This window comes from Sceloporus occidentalis, unplaced genomic scaffold (assembly GCF_023333645.1).
Source record: "Sceloporus occidentalis isolate IW3139 unplaced genomic scaffold, rSceOcc1.0.p SCAF_4, whole genome shotgun sequence".
Lineage (NCBI taxonomy): Eukaryota > Metazoa > Chordata > Lepidosauria > Squamata > Phrynosomatidae > Sceloporus > Sceloporus occidentalis.
Genome location: NW_028316984.1, coordinates 98817446 through 98842871, shown reverse-complemented (window position 1 = coordinate 98842871; position 25426 = coordinate 98817446). Strand labels below are relative to the sequence as shown.

General features: G+C 42.4%; 1 protein-coding gene across 2 annotated transcripts in view; it reads left to right on the top strand.

Annotated features, from left to right (window-relative positions):
- The first annotated feature begins 345 nt into the window (after window positions 1-345).
- The window catches only part of TMEM86A (transmembrane protein 86A), a 108032-nt gene continuing 82951 nt past the window's right edge, over window positions 346-25426 (top strand). For both annotated transcript variants that reach the window (XR_016280918.1, XM_089521024.1), the window contains exon 1: window positions 346-392. Coding sequence is in view for 1 of the 2 variants with exons in the window: in XM_089521024.1 (XP_089377150.1) it covers window positions 372-392 (21 nt within the window). In the remaining variant the exon portion in view is untranslated. The remainder of the gene's footprint in view (window positions 393-25426) is intronic.

Genomic DNA, 25426 nt, shown 5'->3' with positions numbered 1-25426 from the left:
GGCTGAGAGAGTGTGACTGAGAGTGTGTGATTATCATGGGGTTGTTTTCTTGACATGATTTGTTCAGAGGGGAAGTGTGCCCTTGCCATCTTCTGGGGCTGAGAGAGTGTCGCCTCTCCCTCTCCAGAGACCCAGCAGAGCAGGAGGAGGAGGAGGAGGAGGAGGAGGAGGGCGAGAGGGGCGGGGACCCGGCGCCTCCAAGGGCCTCCTCCCATTCGCTCCGGCTATTGTGACGTCAGGGCGTTCTAAAAAAGAACGGAGAAAACAATCGGCATTGAGAAAAACAAAGCCACTCCGGAGGGAGCCCCGTTGCGCTGGGGCTGCAGGCAGGGCAGGGAAGCAGCAGCCGCCGCAGCCGCAGCCGCAGCACCATGGTGTCGCCGGTGACAGTGGTGAGTCCGGATGGGCTTTCCTTTTGGGGCCCCAGCAGCAGCAGCAGCAGCAGCAGCAGCAGCAGCAGGGGCAGGGTGGGGGTCCTCACCGCAAAGGAGGACAAGGACCTCCCAGGGAAAAAATGGAGGACCCTTCTATGAAACTCCCTCCCAGGCATATTCAACCCATGCTGCTGAGTCCTGCTGACAAGGGAGGGAGGAGGTTCTGGCATTTGGTGGAAATGGAGGACAGGTCCTGGAAAAAAAGGGCATGTGTCCCCCCCCTCGGACGGGGTGAACATATGTCCTAACCCTCCTAAAAAGGAGGGCATTCCAATAAAATGGAGGACCCATACACCAGGTAAAAGCTAAAAACACACTCATGTGAAATGTCAGTCCATGCTGCATAGTCAGGCTCCAAATGGAGGACATTTGGGAATTCCTCCTGGACAGGAGGTTGAAATGGAGGACGGGTCCTGGAAGGGGTAAAAATCCCCAAAGTAGGAGGCCCTCTGTGCCACGGTCACCAGATGTGTCCTCACTGAAAAGGAGGGCAAAGCACCGCAGAATGTAGGACCTTGCAGAATAAATGGAGGACACCACCAAAGCGGAAAACACTCCTACGAAAAACATAGATGCTCAGCAGGGAGGGCATTTGGGAACTCCTCCTGGAGAGAAGGCTGGGATGGAGGACAGGCCCGGGAAAAGGAGGACGTGCCTGGTCGCCCTGCCTGTCTGAACCACGGCCCACCTTCCCCAGGCTTTCGTTCCTCCCCTTCCCCTTCCTGGGCTGCTTCTGCTGCTGCTGTTTCCCCCTCTCCTTCCTCCCAGATGGAAAATGTGGCGCCGGTGGCCTTGGAGGAGGGAGGAAGAGGAGGGGAGGAAGGCATCCCTCCCATCGAGCGAGAGGGTTGCACTACCTCTCCCTTCCCTCGCGTGGGCCGGAGAAGGGGAAACCCTGGGAGCCCCCCCCCCCCTCCATGGGATGAAAACATTGGGGCATGTGACTGGGAAGCCTGACTTGCTTGATATCTCTCTCCTCCCATTGACAGATGGAGGCAGGAGGGAGGGAGAGAGGGAGGGAGGGAGGGAGGGAGGAGAAAAGGAGGAGAAAGGGGTTGGCCCTTCCCCAACCTGGGGCCCTCCAGAGGTTTGGGACTGCAACACTTCCCATCAACCCTTCCCCCTTCAGATGGGAACTGGAGTCCAGCAACTTCTGGAACTGGAGGGAGAGGGAAGGAGGCTGTGTATATCCCTCAATCCCATCATCATCATCATCACCACCACTATCATTCAAAGATATAGTGTTAGATTGTAGAATCAGATGATCAGGGTGGATGATGGTGTAGAATCAGATGATGATGGTGATGATGATGATGATGATCATCATCATCATCATCATCACTGTCATTCAAAGATATAGTCATGTTAGTTTGTAGAATCAGCATGCAGAGAGATCTTGCAGCACCTTTGAGACTAACTAAAGAAAGAAGTTGGCAGCATGAGCTTTCCTAGGCTTTAGTCTATGGAAGCTCATGATGCCAACTTCTTTCTTTAGTTAGTCTCAAAGGTGCTGCAGGATTCCTCTACTACATAATATCACTATCATTATTATATTTATTTATATGGTCTCAATTTGGATTATTTCTGTAGTGTGTTTTGGATCTGGGACTCGGAGTGGTTTACAAGATTAAAACAGTACTATTAAAAACATAGGAAAGTGTTACACTGAAACAATTAAATTATTAAAATATTAAAACAGATTGCATGTCAAAGAATAAAATATAGTTAAAAAGATAAGCATTTAAAATACTTTAAACGAATACAGTTTTCCTCTCCCTTTCTTTCTTTCTTTCTTTCTTTCTTTCTTTGGGGCAGGGGTTCTTCACTCTTTACCTTTTTTGGATCCCAAAGGGTGAAGCTTGAGGGGACTCCTTCAGAGACTCATGTTTGTAAATGCATAAAATGCATAAAATAATAAAAATACATATTAGTATTGCCAAGGGAGCTAATTATACCAAAATACAGTTGAGGGGAAAAAAAGAAATACAGTGATGTTGTTTTAAAAAACTAAATTTATGATCAATAGTGAATGTGCATCTTTAGTAACTCATTAAATAATGCATTAATACATGCAATATCTATGATTTTGGTTGGCAACAAAGTCACAAGTCCTGTTACATGGTGGACTGTAATTATAATTGAAGGCTTGCCAAGTTTCAGTCAGAGAAGGCAGTGAAAATAAAAATGTCATTTTCTCCCCCCTCCATCCAAGTCCATTGTTGTTGTTAACCATCCTCAAGTCGATCCTGACCTATGGTGACCCTGTGGATGAGACATCTCCAAGATCCCCTGTCCTCCACTGCTCTGCTTAGTCCTGAAAATTAATATCCGTGAGTCCATCCATCTACTGTGCAACAGCCTCTCTTCCTCTCTTTCTTCAAGTCCATGGACCTCCTGAAATTTATTCACAGATCCCTTGGGAGACTGTGGATCCAAGGTTAACCCCCCCCCCCTCCTACTCTAGCATCTCCCAAAATTTGCATTGCTTCAGGAAGGATTTCTCAGGAATGTTTTGGCAACAGTCAAAAAACATCTCCATGCATTGAGTGCCGCACAGATGTATAAAGAGTATGCCATCTCCATTAAAAGATATCCCATTCTCAGGCAGGTGCCCTTTTGCTGCCTTCAAGGGCAGGAAAATCAGCAAGGTTGGTTTTTTGGCTCTCTGCTGCCTTCCTCCTCCCTCAGTCCTGCAGCTGATAAACATCTTTAGAGTCTCAGTGTGTGTGTGTGTGTGTGTGTGTGTGTGTATATATATTTAAAAAATGAGAGAAAGACTCTCTCTGAGACAGCAAGTTCCTTAATAGCTGTTTAAAACAACAACAACAACAACAACAACAACAACAGACATAAATGAATGTAGCTGTATTAGACAAATATGCCAGGAAATAATAACTGTTGACCAGTGTACCAGGGTAGGTAAAATAAAAGATGGACAAAGGAGGCCCTGCGTTCAAAGCCGTGGTCACTTATGGAACCAGTTGGCTTCTGCTTGACAGAACTCCAAGCTGCCTTGGCTCCCATATTGGGAGAAAGCCAGGATTCGTATATATGAAATGAAATGAGCTATTGTGAGGTTGGGTTGAATTTGTGTCAGTCATTCTAAACTCCCTGGAGCATCAGACTTCACCCCTTCCATTAGATGTGTGTATTTAATTCAATAGTTTGTGTATCTTTACCATAAAAAAGGTAGGAGGAGGAGTTCAGTTGAAGTTAAAATTGTATAGTTATGGAATTAACAGCAGTAATAGGGCAATTTGAGCAATTCATAGTTAATCCCCTTCCAAAGCTCCCTACCTCACCCTCTGATTTGGATACTAATTCCAGATGAAGAAAGTGGAGGTGGACAGGGAAAGTCTGTCTGCCCATTAAAAGAAACTCTTTTTTTTTGGTAAAAAATAATGACTTGCTTCAAAAAAGCAGCCTGAGGGGCTGAGATCTCATAAACCTGCTTCAAGTTACCTTGTAGGGTTGTTGTTGTTTGGTAAGTCACTGATGGACATTGTGTAGGCTCCTCGACAAGATTTCATTCCCAGTATTTTCACTTTGTTGATGGGAGTTGCAGTCCATCAATATTTGGAGCACTATGTGATTCCTACTCCTGGTGTAAATTCAGAATTGCACTACTGAATCTTCACTAGATCTTCTTCTTGTCCTTCCTCTGTGCAGATCTCCAAGCTTTCTATTTTCCAGCTTGCTGGAGCAGGTTTGGATGATGGATCCTGGTTCGGCTGATGGAAACCATTCCACTAGTGGAGTGAGAGTGTCCACCCATTATATTATTTTTCTTTCCCCAAAAAGATACAGTTGTATTTCTTTTTGCTTGCTGGCAGCCAGCAGCAGTGAAAGAGAACACTAGTTGCTTATTCATTTAATTAAACTCTGCATTTAATTTAAGATTCATTAGCATTGGTTTTACATAAGGAAGACAGAAGCAGCAAGTTTGAAATTCAGGAGACGTTTTGAAACTGAGAGAAATGATCTGATGAGCAGAACAGGTCAAGAGTGGGTGATTTGGGGCCCATGAGGTCTTGTTGAACTGCAACTCCTATCAGCCCTAATCAGCACAGCCAATAGTAAGGGGGGATGAAAGCAACTGCAGTCCAGCAACATCTGGTGGGCCACATTTTTCCCACCCATGCACTGAGTGGACAAATCAGTTTTCTAAGTACAATCTGGAATTTCCTTACTGAGTGTATCAAGAGAAAGCTGAACAGGCATTTTCTAGGTAGATTACCTATATATATATGAGAGCAGGTTGGTGGGATAATGATAGAGGTTCATAAAATTTACCACCATTGACCATGAGAGACCTATTGCAGTAGTAGACCAACAATAATTCTTAACCCTTTAGTGTTCAAACCATATCACAAACATTATCTCAATAATTATTAGGACATCCATGCATGATGCATAAACATCACAGCAGATGGGGGTTGAATGTGAAGAGATATGGAGCATAGGAAGTGTGAGTCAGTGTTGCACTATTGTATACATCATGGCTGAACATAATTAGGCCCTTCAGATGTTGCTGGAATGCAGATCCTATCAGCCCTAGCAGTACAACCTGTGGCAAGGAGTATTGGGAGCAACAGACCTCCAGTATCTGGAAGGCTACACTTTGCCTACACCCCGATCTACAAAATCCTATCTACTTTGACTGGCCTCAACTTTCTTGAGTATCAGGCAGGGGCCTGTACTCTTCCTCAAAGCACCATTGTTCTGTTCCGTTCAGAGACCGAGCCCTCTATCTGCAGTTATTAGATGCCTGCCTAACAAGGTAGGAGCCAGTGTGGTGTAGTGGTTTGAGCATTGCACTACGGCTCTAGAGACCATGGTTTGAATCCTGGCTCAGCCATGAAACCCACTGGGTGACTTTGGGCAAGTCACACTCTGAGCCTAAGAGGATGACAATGACAAAACCCCTCTAAAGAAACTTGCCAAGAAAACTCCATGATAGGTTTGCCTTGAGGTCACCAAAAGTCAGAAACAACTTGAAGGCACACAACAACAACTAACAAAATATTTGCCTCTTATACTGTTAACCATGTGTCAGTGCTATAAGTGCTGTGATTCATGTATGTGATCTATTCTCAATCTATTATAATGGAAATCAAAATAAGTCAGTCTTGGCTTATTCAGCATAGCTTCTACTCAACATGTGAATTGAATAGGCACACACAAACTTCAATTAACAAAATAGATGTGTTCCTGCCTGGATGTTACTTCTTTAACAGAAAATTTGATACCAGAGGCAGAAGAAACATGGGAAGAACAGAGATAGGGTTCTGCAAAACAGAAAAGAAAAGCCCTTCCAACACGTTTCAGCAAATGTTTAATTCAGAACAAACAATAAGCACATTGAAATGAAACAACCAGATCAGGTAAGCCTTCATAAGTAAAGGAAAAACATTTTGAGCTTTCTACAGAACATTTGATGGCTTCTTCCAAAACGCATCCAGGATTGACTTACTTTCACCAGCCTACATTTATGATTTCCAGTTCAGTGGCCAAATTTACAGATTTATGCTTTTTAAAAACATAATAGGAGTAGCTGGCAAGGCAGGCTTATCTGCTTTCCCTTTCCCTTTTCTATTTTGTTGTTCATCCATGCTCAGTAAGGGATTTTGGAAGCAGTTGCTGCTTACCTTCTCTGTTTCTTGCCAGGGGCACAAGGCTAAAGTACTACTCTTTCCCAGCTCAATCTTTGTCTGTTGCATTGTTTATTGTGGATGTGGTGCTGCTGCAATGTGACACTGAAAGTCTGTATTTCTCCAGTCTTCCTTAACCATCTTTATCATTGCTACTAACAATCTTCCAGCCAGATAGAGGATAAGAAGGAAAAGGGGGGCTGAGTGAGTATGAAAAGACTTCTGTGCATTTACAGTGTAGAAATAATGCAGTTTGAAACCAATTTAGTGCTGTAGCACCAGCCTATGGAATCCTGGGACTTGTAGTTTTACAAAGTCTTCAGCCTTCTTTGCCAAAGGGTGCTGGTGCCTCACAAAACTACAAATCCCAGGATTCAGTAGGATGGAGCCATGGCAGTTAAAGTTGTGTAAAACTGCATTATTTCTACACTGTAGATGCACCTTTTGTAAAAAGGAGCTTCACTGGCAGAGGCTTTGTTAACTGAGATATCTGTGTGTGTGTGTGTGTGTGTGTGAGAGAGAGAGAGAGAGAGAGAGAGAGACTGTATCGATATTACAAAAATAATCCCATTTGACACTCTGTCAGAGGACCCTGGTGTCAAGAAACTACAGTTCCCAGAATTCCATAGCACTGAGCCATGACAGTTAAAGTGGTGTCAAACTGTATTATTTTTGCAGTGCGAATGTGACCATAATGCTAGAACTTGTGGAGGCTCACTGAAGCTGAAGAGTGGGAGACTCAAGACAGATAAAAGGAAATACTTTTTCACACAGCACATTGTTAACGTGTGGAATTCACATACAGAAGTAACAGGGCCATCAGTGGCTACTTCATTTAAAAAAAAAATCTGCCTAAGCATCAGGAAGAACTGTTGAACAGTTCTTATAGTGAAGAAATTCTGGTGCCACTCCAAACTACAGTTCTCAGAATTCCATAGCATTAAGCCATGACCGTTAAAATGATGTCGAAACAGATTATTTCTGTAATGTGGATGTGGCCAGAGGGAATAAAATTTATATAGATTTCTTTAGCAAAGTTCCATTTTTAACTAGCATGTTTGGGTTGAAATCTGGGAAGTCAGGCCCGTGAACTCAGTGTTTACTTCTAAGTAAACATTCACTGGATCCAGCTGCAAGGCTTTCATCTACACCAGGATCAATATATACGATAGCCCTTTGACTTGTAGCCTGCTCACTCTTGCCACTTAACCTGCTGCCATTCTCTCTATGTATTCAAATACAGGACTGAGTTATAAAAAAATATGACAATAAAGGAGAACCTAACCTATTGAATGTTGAAAGCTCAGGGCTTGTGCAAAACTGGACCCATGTTAATCCTGCTAAGTCTTAGTCATTCAGGCATACTTATATATTGCCTGTTGGGTTTTATTATCAATAGAAGACTCTACTAAGAAAATACTGCCTTGTTGCTTTTATCTCTTTATTCTGTTTTGTTAAAAGAAAGGTACTGAGACAGATATCTCTGTTTTGAACTTTCACTTGCACACTTGCTGGGAGCAGACTGAAGTTTTTCCCCCTATCATTTGAAACTAAATGTCAGATGATAAAACACTCTTTCCCCTGGACATATTTAGGGTGGAATCAGATGTTTTGCCTCATTGCTTTTATGGTCGTCTTCACTGTACTTTGCTTTCCATCCCTGCTGATTATTTTATCTGCTAATGGATCGCTTGTTATATAATTTCCCCTGAGTATGACAGAGTGCTTCCATCTAACATTTAAACTGCAATTCTGAACAGATGTAGTAGAGAGTAACTTCTCTCAACAAAGTGCAACTTACTTTGGAGTAAACACACACAGGCAAAGCTCCTTTACACATTTAGCATCCCATAAATTAATGGCAGTCTTATGATGCCAGATCTCAAAGTTGTACAACTGGTTATGCAGTGGGCATCCCAGCCCTGCAGAATGGCCACTTAGCTCCCTACCAACCAAGTCAATAGTGAAAGAGAAGGCCTGAGTGTGTGTCTGCTTTTGAAATGATTGGTTGCACTAGGGGTTGCATATGCATAACATCAGAAATAGAACTTGCACAACTACTTTTATACTAGTGTAGTGCCCCCATAGGATTCCAACTACTGGATTGCACTCTGTATGTTATGTCAAAATGGCAGTGGGTCATATTGTCCATAAATCCAAGAAGATAAACTGAAAAAAATGCATGTGAAAATTAACAAGAAGTGTTGTGACAATTTAAAGGCTACATTTTATTTGGTATAAGTTGCACGAACAGCACCTTCCTTTATCAGATGCATGGTATGATCCATGCCACTAACCAAATAGGCTGCTTTCTACAAAAGCTTAGGCCAAATAAAACTTGTTAGTCTTTAAGATGCTACAACAGTTTTTGTTGGTTTGGCTACAATGGGCTCCTGGGTTCTCAAACACCATTTATACTCAACTATATGTCAACCTCATGTATAAGTCAAGGGCAGGTTTTGAGGCCAAAACTATGGATTTTGATATGACCCATATCAAAAGTCAAAGGAAGACTTAAGGGCATGTAACAAAGGATCTAAAGGATAAAGCAAAGGAAAACAATGCCAAAGAAAAATTCAAGCAGGCATAACTGTTTGTGCTCACACTAAAAGCTGGATGGATGAGAGAGCAGATGGGGTGGTCAGTGTTTTCAGGACAGATTACACTCTTGCCTTTCACCAGGGGATGGTTTCCTTTTTTATAACAGTTGAAGTACAGAACTTAGATTGACCTCTGTGTAAGTTGACTAAGGTTTTTGGGTCAAATTTTTGACTAAAATTTCTAGACTTATACATGAGTATGTACAGTACATCTTGAGTAAGTAAATAGTTAACATTAACCCCCCTCCCCACAACAAGGATAATCTAGCCAAAGAAATAAAGTTAACGTTAGATCATGTTAAAATGATAACAGCATCAATGACAGTTGTTGTCAGTGGTATTTGGGCATTATTTGACATTATAGGAGGGCATATCTTCTACTATTTCATAAAAACAGGGTTGCTTTCACTGTAATATAATGACCTGAGACATTGCTCTTCTGGGCACAGTTGGATAATGGAGTTAAAAGATTGTTTGTCATGACATTTAATGTTAGTTTATTTTCCTAGAACTCTTCCCTCTTGGGCAAGATCTGGCCAAAGTAAGTTTCCTTACATTCTCTCTGCCATTTTCCTTTCCTTTTCCTTTTGGCTCTTATAATAAAAGAATCTCTTGCATCTGAAACTAATGCTTGTCAGTTTATAATTTCATACTTGCAGTGATAAACACAGAATAAAATAAAATAATAACTTACTGCTTTGTTTGCCAAGAGTATAAATGGACAAATTAATAAGCCCTCTAGAGGCATAAATACCCTAATGGTACCAGATCCCATCTGATCTTGGAAGCTAAGCATGGTCAGCCCTGATTAGTGTTTGGATGGGAGGCTGTTAACAAATATCAGGTGCTGTCGGCTATGTTTCAGAGGAAGGAACTGACAAAACCACTTCTGAGCATTCCTTGTCTAAGAAAACAGGTGACAGGAGACTTGAAGGCATGTACATGCACACATATATAGAGGGCAGATTTATTAAGGGACAATTGAGTAATGCCATGTAGCACACAGGAATACACTAAATTAGGGGAGCAGAAGTTGCTTTATGAGAAACAGATAAAGAGGAAGCTACATAGTAATGGGGCAGTAACCCTACCCCGCAAAAAAAGCTTGAGACAGTGCAGATGAAAAACTACTGTGTTCCAAAGATTTCCATGTTGTATTCTTGTTCTTTTTCAGACCTATTTGTATGTCTTCAAATAGGTCTGAAAAAGAACAAGAATACAACATGGAAATCTTTGGAACACAGTAGTTTTTCATCAATGCCATTGCAATCTCTATACAAAACAGAATGATGTTCATTGTGGAGTGGGGAGGTGAAGGTAATGCAGAAGTGATATTGGACTCTGTCAGGGAAAGGCAGTGCAGAAGCGATATTGGACTCTGTCAAGGAAAGATAAGAGAAAGGTCATAGATATGCTGTCCGAGTAGAAAATGGTTGGTATCAACCACTTCCCTCACCCACTGCACACTTAATTGAAACCTTAGATCTACTGCAGGGATGTCAGAAACAGTTTAGCTGATCTCTGTTCCCTTGAGGATGTTTGTGGAAACAAGAAATCTCCAAGGTCCCTTTAAATGCATTGCTCTAATTATTCTGAATGAAAGACTTATTTCTTAGATTCAGTAGACCAAGTTTTTCACATCACTTTTCCAGGATCTCTAAGAGAGATCTTGTCCAAGGATCAATCTAGGTGAAATATAAAGTGCATCAATTGGAGCATCATGCTTGCCTTCTTATTTAATAGCCACTCCTCTCTATGTGTGCTTGTGTACATGCATGCACATGCATGAGTATGTGTGCATGTGCAGCAGATGCACAGAGAGTGGAAGGTAAACCTTTTCTCTCCTAAAGTGATTGTGATGATTCCCTTTGGGTAGTGGCCTGGAAGGCAGGACAGTGTTGCAGTTTTCATTAGGACAGCCACAGGACTTCATTTTCAGTAATGCATTTTGTGCAGTATCTCATCTGGTTCAGCCCCCAAGATGCTGTTTTCAGAAGCCAGCCTAGAGAGTTTGGATCCCTTTTCATCCTGTAGGTTTTTCCATTAATGTCTCTTTCCCCCCTTATTTTGAATCTGCAGACTTTAGTTCCCCATATTATCTGATTTCATTGAATTGACTGTGCCCTCCTTGCTTCACCAACAGGCACTGGTGAGGATTCTGTATACTCTAAATGCTGCAGTCATATCTCAGAAGGATTCTTGTGACGCAAAGTGTCTACTTACTTCGGATGCCAAAAAAAGACAGCAGAACTATTCAGTACTGCAGTGTTCCTAGCCACAGTTATAAAGATCACTGCACCTTTGTACTTCTGTATTTTTTTGAGATTATTAATGTCAAATTGAACAATCATTTATCTATACAAATATCCAAGGTTGCAAACTTTGTAAATTGTGCACTTTAAAATGCATTTATTAATGTGAAACTTCTGCAAATTCCAAATGTTGCTGTTAGAAGAACCACATTCATTATGGACTCATTTGATAATGCACATTGCTGCCTTTTGTTCCATTTGCAATATAATTGGAAAATTAAGCAATTTCAAGTCCCATTAATTTCAGCGGGGGAAGTATGAGTATATGCATATTGGCTATGGCTGTTAGGAAGATGTAGATCAGGGAGGACTTAACTGTATGGAGTCTAATTAGTTAAAGTGTTGCACATTGCTAAAGATGTTGGTGTAATTAATTTGGGTGTTGATAGATCCCTTTTTGTAAAATTATCCAGAAAAGAATGGCAGTGGGCTGCAGTAATAGAATGATATTCACTTGAAAACCAGTAAGCTATCTTGGGAGGATTTCTAATCCAAACTGACACCAAACACTCCCAATAATAATAATAATAATAATAAGTTTTATTTATAGACCGCTATTCTGCAATGATCATAGCGGTGTACAGTAAAAATTGCAATACAATACAAAAAATTGCAAGGCCTCTCTCCCCCTCAAGATGGTGGCCGGGGGAGGGCTCTTAGTCTTTCCAGGCCAGGCCTCATCTCTCCCCCTCAAGATGGTGGCCGGGGGAGGGCTCTTAGTCTTTCCAGGCCAGGCCTCGTCTCTCCCCCTCAAGATGGTGGCCGGGGGAGGGCTCTTAGTCTTTCCAGGCCAGGCCTCGTCTCTCCCCCTCAAGATGGTGGCCAGCTCTAGAAAGATACTAGATCCCATCTGATCTTGAAAGCTAAAAAAGGTCAGGGCTGGTTAGTACATGGATGGGGGAACACCAAGAAATACCAGGTACATGCTGTACTAGAGGAAGGTAATAACAAACCATCTATGAATATTCCTTGCCTAAGAAATTTCATGGGATTTCCATAAGCCAAGAGCAATCTGAAGGCATGGCACAATAAAAATATTAGAGTAAGAAGCTTTCAATTTACTTTCTTAAAGCTTTTTACATAACTTTTGTGAGCTATCATTTGGACTCAAGGTAGCTTAAAACATGGTGAAAAGTTCAGTGAGCAATTTTAGAGGAGTGTCTTTGTAAACTAATGAAGCCAAATGCCAAATTGCAATAAAATGTTATTTAGGAATGGGATAGGGTGGAAGAAAAGAGTGCAGAATTTACATATAGAATTGCAAATAAAAGTCAGTAAAATATTGTTTGCTTGAGAGGACTCTTGGGTTTTGGAGCAAATGAGGAGTTCCTAGAAAGAAAGATGGTCTGAGAAGAACTTGGGATTCTGGATTTGAATGGTTGCAGAAAGGCTGAATACCAGAATGATGCCTTAAGGCATCTATCCAACATGCTGAGTCCAATAGATTTAGCACATTGGACAGCTCCTATAAATCTTTACTAAAAGCAGAGTGGATTCATCACTCATTGGCATGGGAGTGACCAATCACCACTAGATCCAAGGGCAGCAGCAATACTTTTGAACTGGGGTCAGAAGTGAACTAGCTGCCAGTTCAGTTTTATTCATCTTGTGTTTGTCTGTGTCTGTCTGTCTCTCCTCACTCCGGATACAGACATAGATCTATTGATAGGTATTTTATAAGTACCTCTAATATCAGCTTCCTAGAGTAACTCTTTCCTATAAGGTACATAGCGAAGGATTCAGTAATATCACATAAGTAAATAAAATTAAATTATATACGTACTGTATTTACTTACTTACTTATTTATTAAGTAAATAAATACATAATTTTTTTTAAAAAGGACTATAGGATATCTGCGAAGATCATGCAGGAAAATACTAATGCTCTTACTGCGTTGTTTGTGGTAGGGGAAATTCATGCAAACCTTTAGGCTTCACCAAGCTTTTAACAGCCAATGGGACAATAACTCTCTTCCAACTATGTTGAGCACTGTTTCCAATGAAAGCTAGTTAATGCTTCCAGTTTTAAAGTTACCATTGTCTTAAAAGTATGAGGTCATACAGAGATAAACATCCTCCATCTGTCATGGCAGTCACTGGGGCAATGCTCCATTTTGGTAAGCCCCCTTTTTTTCTTGCGCTAGAAAGGATGCTTTTACAGGGAATTTAAAAGCAAGCTTCCAGCTTACATACAGGAAACATGCAAAGATTAGTTCTAGGGCAGTGTTTGGCAAACCAGATGGTATGTGACTGGACCAGTGGTGTCAGCACACCCTGGAAATATCAACCATTGATTATTGCACAGTGATTTCAGAGCTGTCAACAAGCTTTTATTGGTGCTGGCACTAAATCCATTTCTGCTTTTTGCAGAGTCTGCTGTTTGCTCTTTAGATGATTATCCTTTTAATAACAAAAATGGAAGGAAAGTAGATTTCCTCAGAGAGCTTTAAAAATAGTTAAAAGTGGAGATGGAATAGGACAGCCTGAAGGCCACTCTGCTGCTAAATCGAAAACAATGCACCTCTATACAAAGAAGGAGCATCTCTTTAGTAAAGGACTGATGCCTAATTCGGTCCTTCCTTGATAGCCATTACCTTGAGGTTTCATTGCAAGTGCCAACTGAATGGTATAGAAAAGGAATTACCCAGCACACCCCATCATTGCTGAAAACCATTGTCCCTTCATACTGATATTTGATGGGGGGGCAAGGCTTTCATTCCTCATAATTAGGACAGGTCTTTTAATTAAAAGGCACAATTGCATGCAGAATATCAATATTGCAATTTGTACTTATCCTGCAATAGTTTGAGATCAAAAAGCCAGCATTCACACCAGTTATTCCTAAGGTACACATGGCTTTTCAGATTTTGTTAGACTGTGTCTCCTATCATCCTTGCCGGTGTAGCCAATGGTGAGAGATGAAGGGAGATGTAGTCTAACAACATCTGGAGGATCACATGTGCTGTATCCCTGTATTATGTTTTGTTTAAAGTAACAGCTGATGCAACAAGTTATCAGAGATTGGATTGGTTACATGTCTTTCAGAGGTATTGAATTCATGATCTCTAGTCCATGGTCAAGGTTACACATCTAAAGATCACCAAGTTGAGCAAAGCTGGGCTGAAGTGCTGGTTCCCAAAAGGAAACATGGATAGAATTTCTATTATGTTATTGTTCAAGTCAATTGATGATATCCTTCTATGGTTCTTATTTTAAAAAACATAAAGAATGGTATGAAATGTGTATGCGGTGTCCCTAGATTAGAGGAACTAATGCATCAGACCATTAGTTCACTTAACCCTGTCAGGTTTTTCACTCTGATAGTGGCTCTTCAGGGTGTCATCCAGTGGATTCACCCAGAAATCTCTCAGCTGGACATCTCAAGGCTATCTTTATCATGCAAAGCTTGTGCTCTGCCATTTTGCCTGCTGAGGATACCATCTAAAGGCCAAACAAGATGTGGCACAGGAGATCCGTGATGACAGATTTCATACTAATTAGCAGCTCTGCCTAGCTGTTGTGATGCACTTGGGTTTAACCCATTCCTCCTCCAAACTCCTGTGGTCCTCATGAATATAGGGTAAGATAGGAATACATTAATTCATTTTCCTTTTCTTCTGGAGGAACCAATGCAGATTCAAGGATTAATTGAGAGCAGAGAGAATAAAAGGAAGGGAAAGCCATAAGCAGGTATGGACTTGCTCTTTTAAACCGTGCTGCTTTCTTGGTTCTCACCTGTGCTATTTAATAATTTAAACACAATACTATAAAAACTCAAAACAACAGCAGACCAAACCTACAGGAGATACTTTCAGTATTAGCTGTATAGTTGAACAAACTGCCAGAGTTGCAGACCTCTCCCGCACCCCAGTGAACTGATGAAAGTAGAAATGATAATGGTTAATTGATACAAGTTGTATCCTTATAATGAGATTCACCCCCATTAGGAAATTCAAGAGAAATTTTAAGAGCCTTGGCAACATTCAGATGTCATGTGCTAACTGTACATTGGCTAAGATCCTACATCTGTGAACAGCTCTGAATGATCAGGTCCCTGTCCTTCCACTGCCTAGCAGCTGTCAAGCACTGGGAGAAGGGCCTGCTGACATCACTTATCAGTGCTGAAGAGGGGGAGGCATTATTGAAATCATAGAAGAGCAGCTGGTACCATCTCAGTCAGGGGAGAAGAAAGGAAGGTGCTCTCTCTATTGGAGTGCACCTGCCTTTTCTTTCCCTTGGGATCCCAGAGCAACTGGATCATCAGGGTCTGAATAACCTTACCTGTCCCCCATTCCTCACCAGTAAGCAACAGCAGTAGTGGCCCATCTGAGGGCTTGACAGCTGCCAGATAGTGAGATGTTTTTGGGCAGAGTTGAAGAACAAGAGAAAAGTTCTCTGCATCCTTTCTCAAAAGAGCCTTAAGTACACATAGGCTGCATTTATCCATGTGTAAGGCCCTGTATACACCAGTCATTAAGGTTGGCATGGGGGCGGAGTCAGTGTATAGTGTCCTCACAATGCATGCTTGACTCTACCCCCAGGGCTCAGTGACACTGCATGCTGCTCCACACAGCATGTGGCATCATGGCACTCCTCTAGCATTGTGTCCTTTTGACACAATGCTGAAGAAGTGCCTATCGCTATTGCTCCTTTACCAGGATGCAAAAAAGGACCCGCTTTTTGTGGTTCCTTTTTGCACCCTGAAAGTCTGGATTGGGGCTGCAATGTGCAGTTGCCATGGATGGCCCCGATCTGGCTGAAGAAGGGGTGGCCTCCAGCTGCCCCTTCGGGGCTGTTTGTACAGCCTTTAAGTCAAAGACAGAATGCTGGCTATTATGTGCCAATGTGGCTTCTACAGTGTTCTTGTTTAATTTAAAGAAAAGCAGCCTCAAACACTGAATGAAAAAGTAGGAATCAGATTAGGAATTAAAATTAAAGTCTGAAAATTGCGCAGCAGTAAAACATCTTTTAGTATGTTTGACATAATGAACTATCACTCTTAAATATTAAAATAAATGTATGAGCAATTGCTCATAAAGGAATGTAATGGCATAGCATCCATTTTTGGAAAGAATCCTCTCATTCCCTGTAGTCACTCCCCATCTGACCAAGGGTCCGAGAGACCCTCTGAAACAGATTTAGGGGTGGTTGCAGGATAAATGGGGAAGGAAAAGTCCCATTGTGTAAGGGGAGTCTGCTTGCATAGTGTTGCATATTCCAACTAACTCCCACCTCATCTAGTTGAACTTAAAATGTAATTAATGCTAGCACTAGAGGGGCAAAAAACTGGAGAAATGGTAGACAGTACCCCCTTTCATAGAATTACAGCACTTTGATATCAGTTTAATTTCCAATGAGGCATGCTATGGAATCTTGGGATTTGTAATTTGATGAGACACTAGAGCTCTTGGGCACAGTGTTTCAAATACAGCACAAAGATACAAACCCCAGCATTCCGTAGGACAGAGTCATGACAGATGTAGTGCTATGAAAGTGCTATAATTGTGTAGCATGAAAGAGAACAGGGTAAAGAAAAAAAAAGGACAAAGAAAAAACCACCACTTTAAGGCCCTCTTGTAGGTAGAATCGAAGTGATTGTTTACCAGTGCATATGGGAATGGTTGCTGCTGCAACTTCATGTTGAGTGTGTGTGTGTGTTTATAAATCAGGCCTGAGAAAAGATAATAATTAGAGGACAACACAATACGTGCCCTCCAAATAATTGGAGTGGAACACAGAAAACACTGGGATGCAGTAGAATGTCAGTGATGTCATCTGGAATCTCCATGAGGGCAGGATAAACCCATCATTGTGCTGGTGGCTGGTCACAACTGAATGTTTTCCCCTCTTCTGTGGCCCACTGTGTAGTCTAAAACCCTGTTTTGGAGAATTTTCCAGCCAGTTTTGGAGGTACACAGGGGAGAGAGAAATAACCCCTTCCAGTTCCACTGGACTCCACATTACACTAGTGGAAATCTAGCACTGGATCATGTCCACCATGTCTTTTTCAGATAAACAAAAAATAAGAAGGTTAAGAACACTTGCTTTCTTCATAATAGGTGTGAGTGGAATGATGTAGGAAAAGGTCATGGGAAGCTGGCTGTGACATCATGCACTTGAGTCTTCTGGGTTGTTTAAAAAATCTCTTCCTTAAATGAGAAGTTTTCAGCTATAAATAGCAATGTATCAGCAATACAGACTCTTCTTTAAATTACAGTGGCGAGTTACAGACCACCCAAAACGGGCGGTCTGCTGCCGCCACCGGTTGCTGCGTCCAGGAACCGCAACGACTAAACCGCGTGGTTCCCGGGCGCAGCCAGAAAGAAGCGCTGAAATGGTGCTTCTTTCTGGGCCTCGGAAGTGGCGCTGTGAGGCGCTAGTTGTGCTCTCGCGGCATCACTTCCGCCGCGCAACGTCCGGATGCTATGCGTCTGCAACATCAAAATGGCGCCCCCCGTGTGGACAGGCGCCGCCATTTTGTACGGACTCGGTCGGTACTAGGGTTTTGGAGCGTCAGGAAGTGACGCCCCTTTTCAACCCTAACACGCCCCTTCCTAACCCTAGCACGCCCCTTTGGTGCGTCTGTAACGCGCCAGTGAAACCCTTTTAAATAATAACTTACTTCCTGTTACATATTTCTCTTATGATGTAAAAATTGTATTGGCCTTGGTGAAATGTAGCCTTTTAAAACATTCAGCCTCCTTGCCCCATTTTAAACAGGTAAGTGAAAAATGATTCCCATGTTTTGCCACTTCCACTTTCAGTTTCATGCAGCTACAATGTGGATTGCAGTCTCAACCACTGATGGTAATATTATTCTTTTTGTTCCCAATTGTCTGTGATATATGGAGCTTTAAGGCTTCATGCTTTAAGTCCCAAGATACAATCAGCCAATCTGTCCTTTTGTTTTTCAGGAGATCACAATGACACAATTATTTCGTTTTTTAGCAAGACTCCAAATATATGTATCCATTTCACTTTTAATCCTGAAGTTCGAGGAGGATGATAGAGATTTGAAAGGAAATGTTGGTTATTTGTCAATGGATAAATTAATTTGGGCAACAGAAGAGGGAAAAAAAGTAATAGTAATATAGGAAACTATTGTAAAATTATATGTAATAATAACATCAGGGCTTCCAAAAGACAAAAGCATTTTTAGTTGTTTGGCCATCTGCTTTTTAGAAGATTAATTGTGCTCACTTGTTATAACAACTCTGTTGGTTACCAATCTGTTTCTGACAAAATTCAAAGTGCTGCACAGCTTGGGTCAGGTTATCTGAAGGACTGTATTCTGCTTTTGTCCTTGAGATCTCCAAGGGAGGCTATTCAGTCTCTCCCAACACAGGCACATTTGGTGGGAACATGGGAAAAGGTCTTCTGGGTGGCTGCTCCCAGGCTGTGGAGCTCCTTTTCTAGAAAGATTAGAATAGCACCTTCCACGTTTGGGCTCTATAGGCAGGTGAAGAGGATAGGGTTTTTTTTTTTTTTGTTTGCTTTAAAAGACTTTTAAAAGGTAAGGGTTTTCCCTTTGACATGATTATCTGGTTGTGTCTGACTACAGGGGGTGGTGCTTATCTTCGTTATTAAGCCAAGAGAACCAACGTTGTCAAAGACGACTCTAATCATGTGGCCAGCATGACTGCACAGAATGCTGTTATCTTCCCACCAAAGTAGTACTATTTATCTACTTGCACTTTTACATGTTTTCGAACTCCTAGGTTGGCAGAAGCTGGGACTAGTGAGGGGAGCTCACTCTGTCACGCAGCACTTGGATCTCGAACTGCTGACCTGCTGATCTTGCAATCACTAGAGACAGCATTTTAACCACTGAGCCACCATGTCCCATTATTAGACTTTAAGGAACTAAAACAGGCTTTTAAATAATATGCTGTATTTTTTGTGTTTCTGTTTTAAAATGGGTATATTTTAAATTGCTTTTAATTTTTCTTATAGTTTAATTATATCTTAAATTTGGTATGTTTTCATGATGCAGACTTTTATTTGCACTGGTTTTAATCTTGTAAGCCTCTTTGAGTTCCAGGGCTAGGGAAAAGACAGGAAATTAAAACAACAACAACAACAACAAATAATGACCTTGAATCTTTTGTGTATTATCAAAACCTCAGTAAGTACTTCTTAAAGAATGTAAAGCAACTTAAACATCTACTATCATTCATTATCAAGTGGAAGGGTTACAGTTACCATTTTAAATACTAAATTTAATTAAGATCATTTATTTAGTATTTTAAATTTATTTTTTATTACTTGCTATTTTCAATACTAAATACAAAAACTTATTTGAAAATAGTTTACTATGTTTTTAGAATACTTAAATTATTTAAAAATTGTTCTAAATTATAATTATTTTATATTATATAGCATAGTTTTATAGTAAGCTGTCCAGAGATCCTTTGGTATAGGGTACCATATTTTGATAAATATTTAAATATCCCAACCAAAGCAGTATATTAGTCAATTATGGAGTCAGCTAGGGCCCTTTCACATTGCTTAGTTATAGCACTATGATTGCACTTTAACTACCATGGCTACATTTTGTGTATTCCTAGGGTTTGCAGTTTGCTCCATGGAAGAGCTCTTGGATTAGAATTGTGAATGCCTCTCCCTAAATTGCAAATCCGAGTATTCCATATAATTAGGGTTGCCATAAGTCAGGACCTCCAAACCGGGACAAATGTAGGACAAAGTTTACCTCAAATGTAGGACATTTTTTTTAATGGAGGACACGCGAAAAAATTTGATAATTTTTAAAAAATGTTAACATAAATGCATGTTTCTTAGGCATGAACAAAATGGAGGACATTTGGGCATTATTCCTAGACAGATGGCAGAAATGTACTTCCCTTGGACTCAGAGCACACTATCTCTGAGGCCGAGAGAGTGCGCCTTTCCAACCCAAAGTGTATTTCTATGCTTTTCAGACTTCTGTTAGCCTGAAAAGCATAAAAAATACACTTTGGACTTGAAAGGCCAGAAACGGCACCAGGAAAGTGCCCTTTCTGGGGCCCAGGAAGTCCAAAACGGCCCCCCTGGCCCAGAAGCCTACCCTTGGTCCTCTGCTGCTGCCTTGCTCCGTTGCTGCTGCCCTGGTCCACCGCCACCTCAGTCCTCCGCCGCCGCTGTCCTCCACTGCTGTCTGCCGCCGCTGCTGCCTGCTCCTGCTGCTGCCACCGCCGCCATTGCTGCCTCACTGCCCACATGGAGACTAAAGAGGAGAGGAGGAGCTGCTCTCCTCTTGAGGCTGGCCGACCAATGGGGGCCAGCAGCAGGGGTGTGCTGTTTAGCCATTGACCAGCCAGCTTCAGGAGGAGGAATTCCCCCTGGTTAGCCCTGCATGCGGCCGTGCAAGAGTGTGCAGGGCAAGCAGAAGGGCCGGCAGGTGGCGCATGTGTGCAACGGCCGCTGCAGTGGCCGCTAGCAAGGGCCGCTGGAGGGAGCGGCTGCTTGCAAGGGCTGCTGAGCGGCCAGCACGGCGCATGTGTGCAAGGGCTGCAGAAGCAGCTAGTGTGGTGCATGCGCGCAGCGGCCACAGGAGCGGCCGCTCGCTAGGGCCACTGGAGCGGCCAGCATGGTGTGCGGTGCATGCGTGCAACAGGAGGAGCGGCTGTGTGTAACGGCCGCAGCAGCGGCTGTGTGTAATGGCCGCAGCAGCGGCTGCTAGTAAGGGCTGCTGGAGTGGCTGCACGCAGCGGCCACTCGCAAGGGCAACCACCACAGTGTCAGCCTACGACCTGGGGCAGACCCAGGTCAAATTAAAAAACGGGATGGGACCGGACGGACCTGTTAAAAAGTGTGAATGTCCCACCCCAGGCGGGATATGGCAACCTACAGATAATGGCAGTTAAAACAGATATGCAAAGTGATGTCGCACCTACCAGCTTCTTTCTTTCATTTAGTCTCAAAGGTGTTATAAGATTCCTTTGCATATTGATTTTCCTGATTAACATAGCTATCTCTTTGAATTAAAATGGAATAATATACTCTGAATGGGCCTAAAGATTGAAAGTAAATTTGCTGGGTTTGCATTTCTATAGAAACACCTAGGTTCTGCATTCATTCAGACCCTGTTTGGGCTCTGCAGACTAGCATGGGAGTGGGGCAAGCTTACAGCTATCTTCTCTGGCCATGTCTAGAGGATGGCACACTTGCGTTGGCTGTCAGGAGCATCGCACCATAAGAGCTACATGGATATCCTAATAGCTTGTGCTGGGAGAGGGGCTGCAATAAATGGACTTGAATGGAAATATTCTTTCTCTGGTGTGTCCTTGCATATTTAAGCAGGCTTGATCTACCCCACATTGCCAGACTGGGCTATTTTGTATCTCCCAGAACTGCTAACAGTAGCAAGAGTAATTTGCCTTGGGAATCTGTAAATGTCTGAGGGTTGTGCTAGATTTTAGAGGTGAGAAGGAATGTCTCATTGGAAAAGGTAGTGATACTAGGAGAAGTGGAAGGCAACAGAAAGTGAGAAAGACTGCGTGCTAGACGGCTATAGTCAGGAAGGCCTGAGCCTTGAACCAATAATGCTTGAGAAGAGCAAAAATGACTGGGTCTACAGACTAGATTTGTGTTAGAAGTGTTAGGAAGACGACGTGCTCCCTCGATCCCTGTCCCTCGTGGCTAGCGGCTCAGGGGGGAACGGTAGTAACTTCCTTGTTGCACCGTATTATTAATACATCATTGAGGGATGGGCAATTTTCATCTAGCTTAAAATTGGCCACAGTAAAACCATTGCTAAAAAAGCCCTCCCTCGACCCCTTGTTGCACAATAATTATCGGCCAGTATCGCTATTGCCATTTTTGGGGAAGGTGATCGAGAGGGCGGTTGCAATCCAACTTCAATCGATCTTGGATGAGACGGATTATCTAGACCCATTTCAAACCGGCTTTCGGGCAGGCTACGGGGTTGAGACTGCCATGGTCTCCTTGATCAATGATCTCCGTCTGGGCATGGACAGGGGTAGCGTGTCCCTGTTAGTGCTCTTGGACATCTGAGTGGCTTTCGATACCATTGACCATGGTATCCTTCTGGAGCGCCTGGGGGAGTTGGGAATCAGGGGCACTGCGCTCCAGTGGTTCCATTCCTACCTCTCTGGGAGGTTCCAGATGGTGCAGCTGGGGGATGTGTGCTCCGATAAGAGGGCCCTTACATCTGGTGTCCCTCAAGGAGCCATTCTGTCCCCCATGCTTTTTAACATTTACATGAAACCGCTGGGAGAGATCATCCAGAGGCACGGGGCGCGGGGTTATCAGTACGCTGATGACACCCAGATAGTTTTCTCTGTGTCTCCGACTGATACAGTGACCAAGGATGGCATCTCTCCTCTCGATGCCTGTCTGGAGTCGGTAATGGGCTGGATGAGGGAAAACAGACTCAGTTTGAATCCAGAGAAAACGGAAGTGCTCGTGATAGGTTCTCCAGGCCCAGGGATGGTTATTTCTCCACCAGTCCTGAACGGGATCACGCTTCCCGTGAAGGACTCTGTTTGCAGTCTGGGGGTGCTCCTTGATTCGTTGCTCCACCTTACATCTCAAGTGGATGCGACGGTCAGGAGCACCTGTTATCAACTTCAGTTGATACGCCAGCTGCGTCCCTACCTGGGCCGGGGGGACCTTGAAACAGTAGTACATGCTCTGGTAACCTCTCGATTGGACTTCTGCAATGCGCTCTACATAGGGCAACCCTTGTACCATACTCGGAAGCTGCAATTGGTGCAGAATATGGCAGCAAGATTGGTCACTGGCACTTCCAGGACCAGTCATATAACACCGGTCCTTAAAGACCTTCATTGGCTGCCTATTCGCTTCCGGGCGCAATACAAGGTGTTGGTTATTACCTATAAAGCCCTAAATGGCTTGGGCCCAGGGTACTTGGAGGACCGCCTCTCTCCATACAATCCGCCCCGCACACTCAGGTCTGCCGGGAAGCACCTACTAAGAGTTCCAGAAGCGAGATATTCCATCACTAATCAGAGGGCCTTTTCCATTTCGGCCCCTAGGCTCTGGAACTTGCTTCCCGGCGAGCCTCGCTCAGCCACCTCACTGGATCAATTTAAAAAGGAGTAAAAAACACACCTGTTCTAGCAGGCATACCCCTAATGCCCCTGAAGTACTCCCCTCTCCCCTCTCAGTAGCACTGTAGTGCTAGCTAGTGCTATTTGTATTGTGTATTTGTGATTTTATTTTGAGTTTTACTGTGTATAATGTTGTTGTTGCATTTTAACATGTTGTTACCCACCTTGATCACTAGAAAGGCGGGCTACAAATACATTATTATTATTATTATTATTATTATTATTATTATTATTATTATTATTATAGATGCCTTGACACTGTATGGCCTTAGAGAACGATAGCACTCTTGTCTCCAACATTGTTCTTTTACTCCCATGCCATGACACTGGGAATTATATGACTGCCATGGGATGTTTACCTCTCCCGCTTCAGTAGCATCATGAAAAGGCAGAAGCAGAAATGTTTTATGCTTTGACAAACAGTCATTCTAAATAATTTTATATAACTTTTTAAAGTCAATTTCAGATTTTATAATTTTCTTTTGGGATCCAGGTTTTACCTGAAGACATTGCTATTACATACTTTTTCATAGTGTGTGTTTGTGTCATCATAAGCATTTTTTCAACTATAAAAAGAAGAGCTTTTAAGCAACTGTTTTTGAGTCTGCATCAACAGCTGTTCAGTTTCTGGCTCCTGAATCTTGAGCTTCCCTTTCCTTGAGGCAGTTAAGCAACCATGAAGTATCTTGGAAAGTGCCTTGTAAATCTTTAATGGGAATGTCATTGCTGGATTGCAGTAAGAGATGTAGCCTTGCAGCTGAATCATTCTGTTTATTTTTGTTGCACTTTTGTTAGCATGGTGGGCGAAAGGGGACGGGGAGAAGAATACAGTACAAGGCAAGGAGAGGGTGATCATGATCCTCTAGCCTGGACTGAATTTTTTAAAATTCTGTCAGATGCCAGACCCTGTAGTCTTTTCATTCATCTCTCCATATAAAACTGACATTTTCAGGGAATAATTTATCAGAGAGCCTAATGGAACTCTCCTGTTTGCTCCTTACAGCTGAAAAAGAAAAAAGGAACATCTCCCCTGTTTAGCATGTTAAGAAACTGTCCCAATCCCTTCTCAGATGGGTTTAGCTGCTTAAGGGTCATACATGAAAGCTGTCAGTTCCTTGGTCGTGTGGGCAGCCTTTACCATGTCCTTTCAAACAAAATTCCACCAAAGAGTGATACCTTTATTGGCCAACTGAAATGCACAGTAGGCTTGTTGCAAGCTTTTGAAGCTCCATGGCTTCTTCTTCAAGCAAGGTGTTACAAACAAAACCAGAGAAAAGCAATTGGAGATGTTAGTCAGATGCTTGCATTATGTTGCTTCTCTCCTTACTTAAGATGGTATGGGAAGGGTATCTTTTGCAGGCTGGCCCTTCCCCATCTGGCCATGTGGCAATTAGAAGATTTTCAAAGTCCAGGAAATTTCAAATCCATTCAGATCTCATCAGGGACTCCTCTCTAGCAATCCAGCATGTCTCCATTCCTATGAGGCCGCAGGCCTCTTTGTAGATACAGGACAATGGATTTCTCAAGAAGTCTCCATGTTTTTGCATCATGTTGGATTGCAAGAGCTTTCAGTTTTCTTCACTGTGTTACTTTCACAATCATATGAAGAAATTAGAAATGCTATGGCATAAACAATTTTGACTTTACTTAATGGCATATGTAGGATTAGAAATGGACCCCTATAAAATTCCATAAATGAGGAAGGGTTAAAACCTTCATCTTGGAATATCATAGAGATAATCCAAGAATGTGTCTGAGATTGGGTTACATATTTTTCCTTGCAACTAAGTGTGTCATGATACAAGGAAACAGCTGGTAGATATTGAAAAGTTCCCAATCCTACCTCATAATGTTCAGGACAGAACTTGGGGAAGTTACTTTTCTGGACTCTTAATCATAGTAGAAACCACCAGTTAGCTCCAAAAAATAATTTATCTAAGATGTAGTCAGGATCTCCTCCTCGTCCAGAAGGTACAAAACCACTTCTGGGAGAATGTGAAAAACTCTGAGACAACAACATCTGCAGCAGTAGCATTTAATCTCTTCCGAAGAATGGTGACCCCAAAGACTGATGTTGTGTCTATAATTGAAAAATTAGTTCTTCTTTTTTCTTGGGGGAGCGAGATGCTACAACAAGAGCTTGCTCTAAATTGTGTTTTATGTTTATTTGTAGGATATGTTTCTCTCTTGGCAGTCATTTGTAATTGCCCTCATGTGAATCTCTTGAGAGGTTCTTGGAGAAATAAAGGCAGTTCTAATCATAATAATAACAATAGTAATAAAAAGGGTGCTCAACAATGGCTCTTTTTCATCCTGGAGAGAAGTAACCAGTGGGGT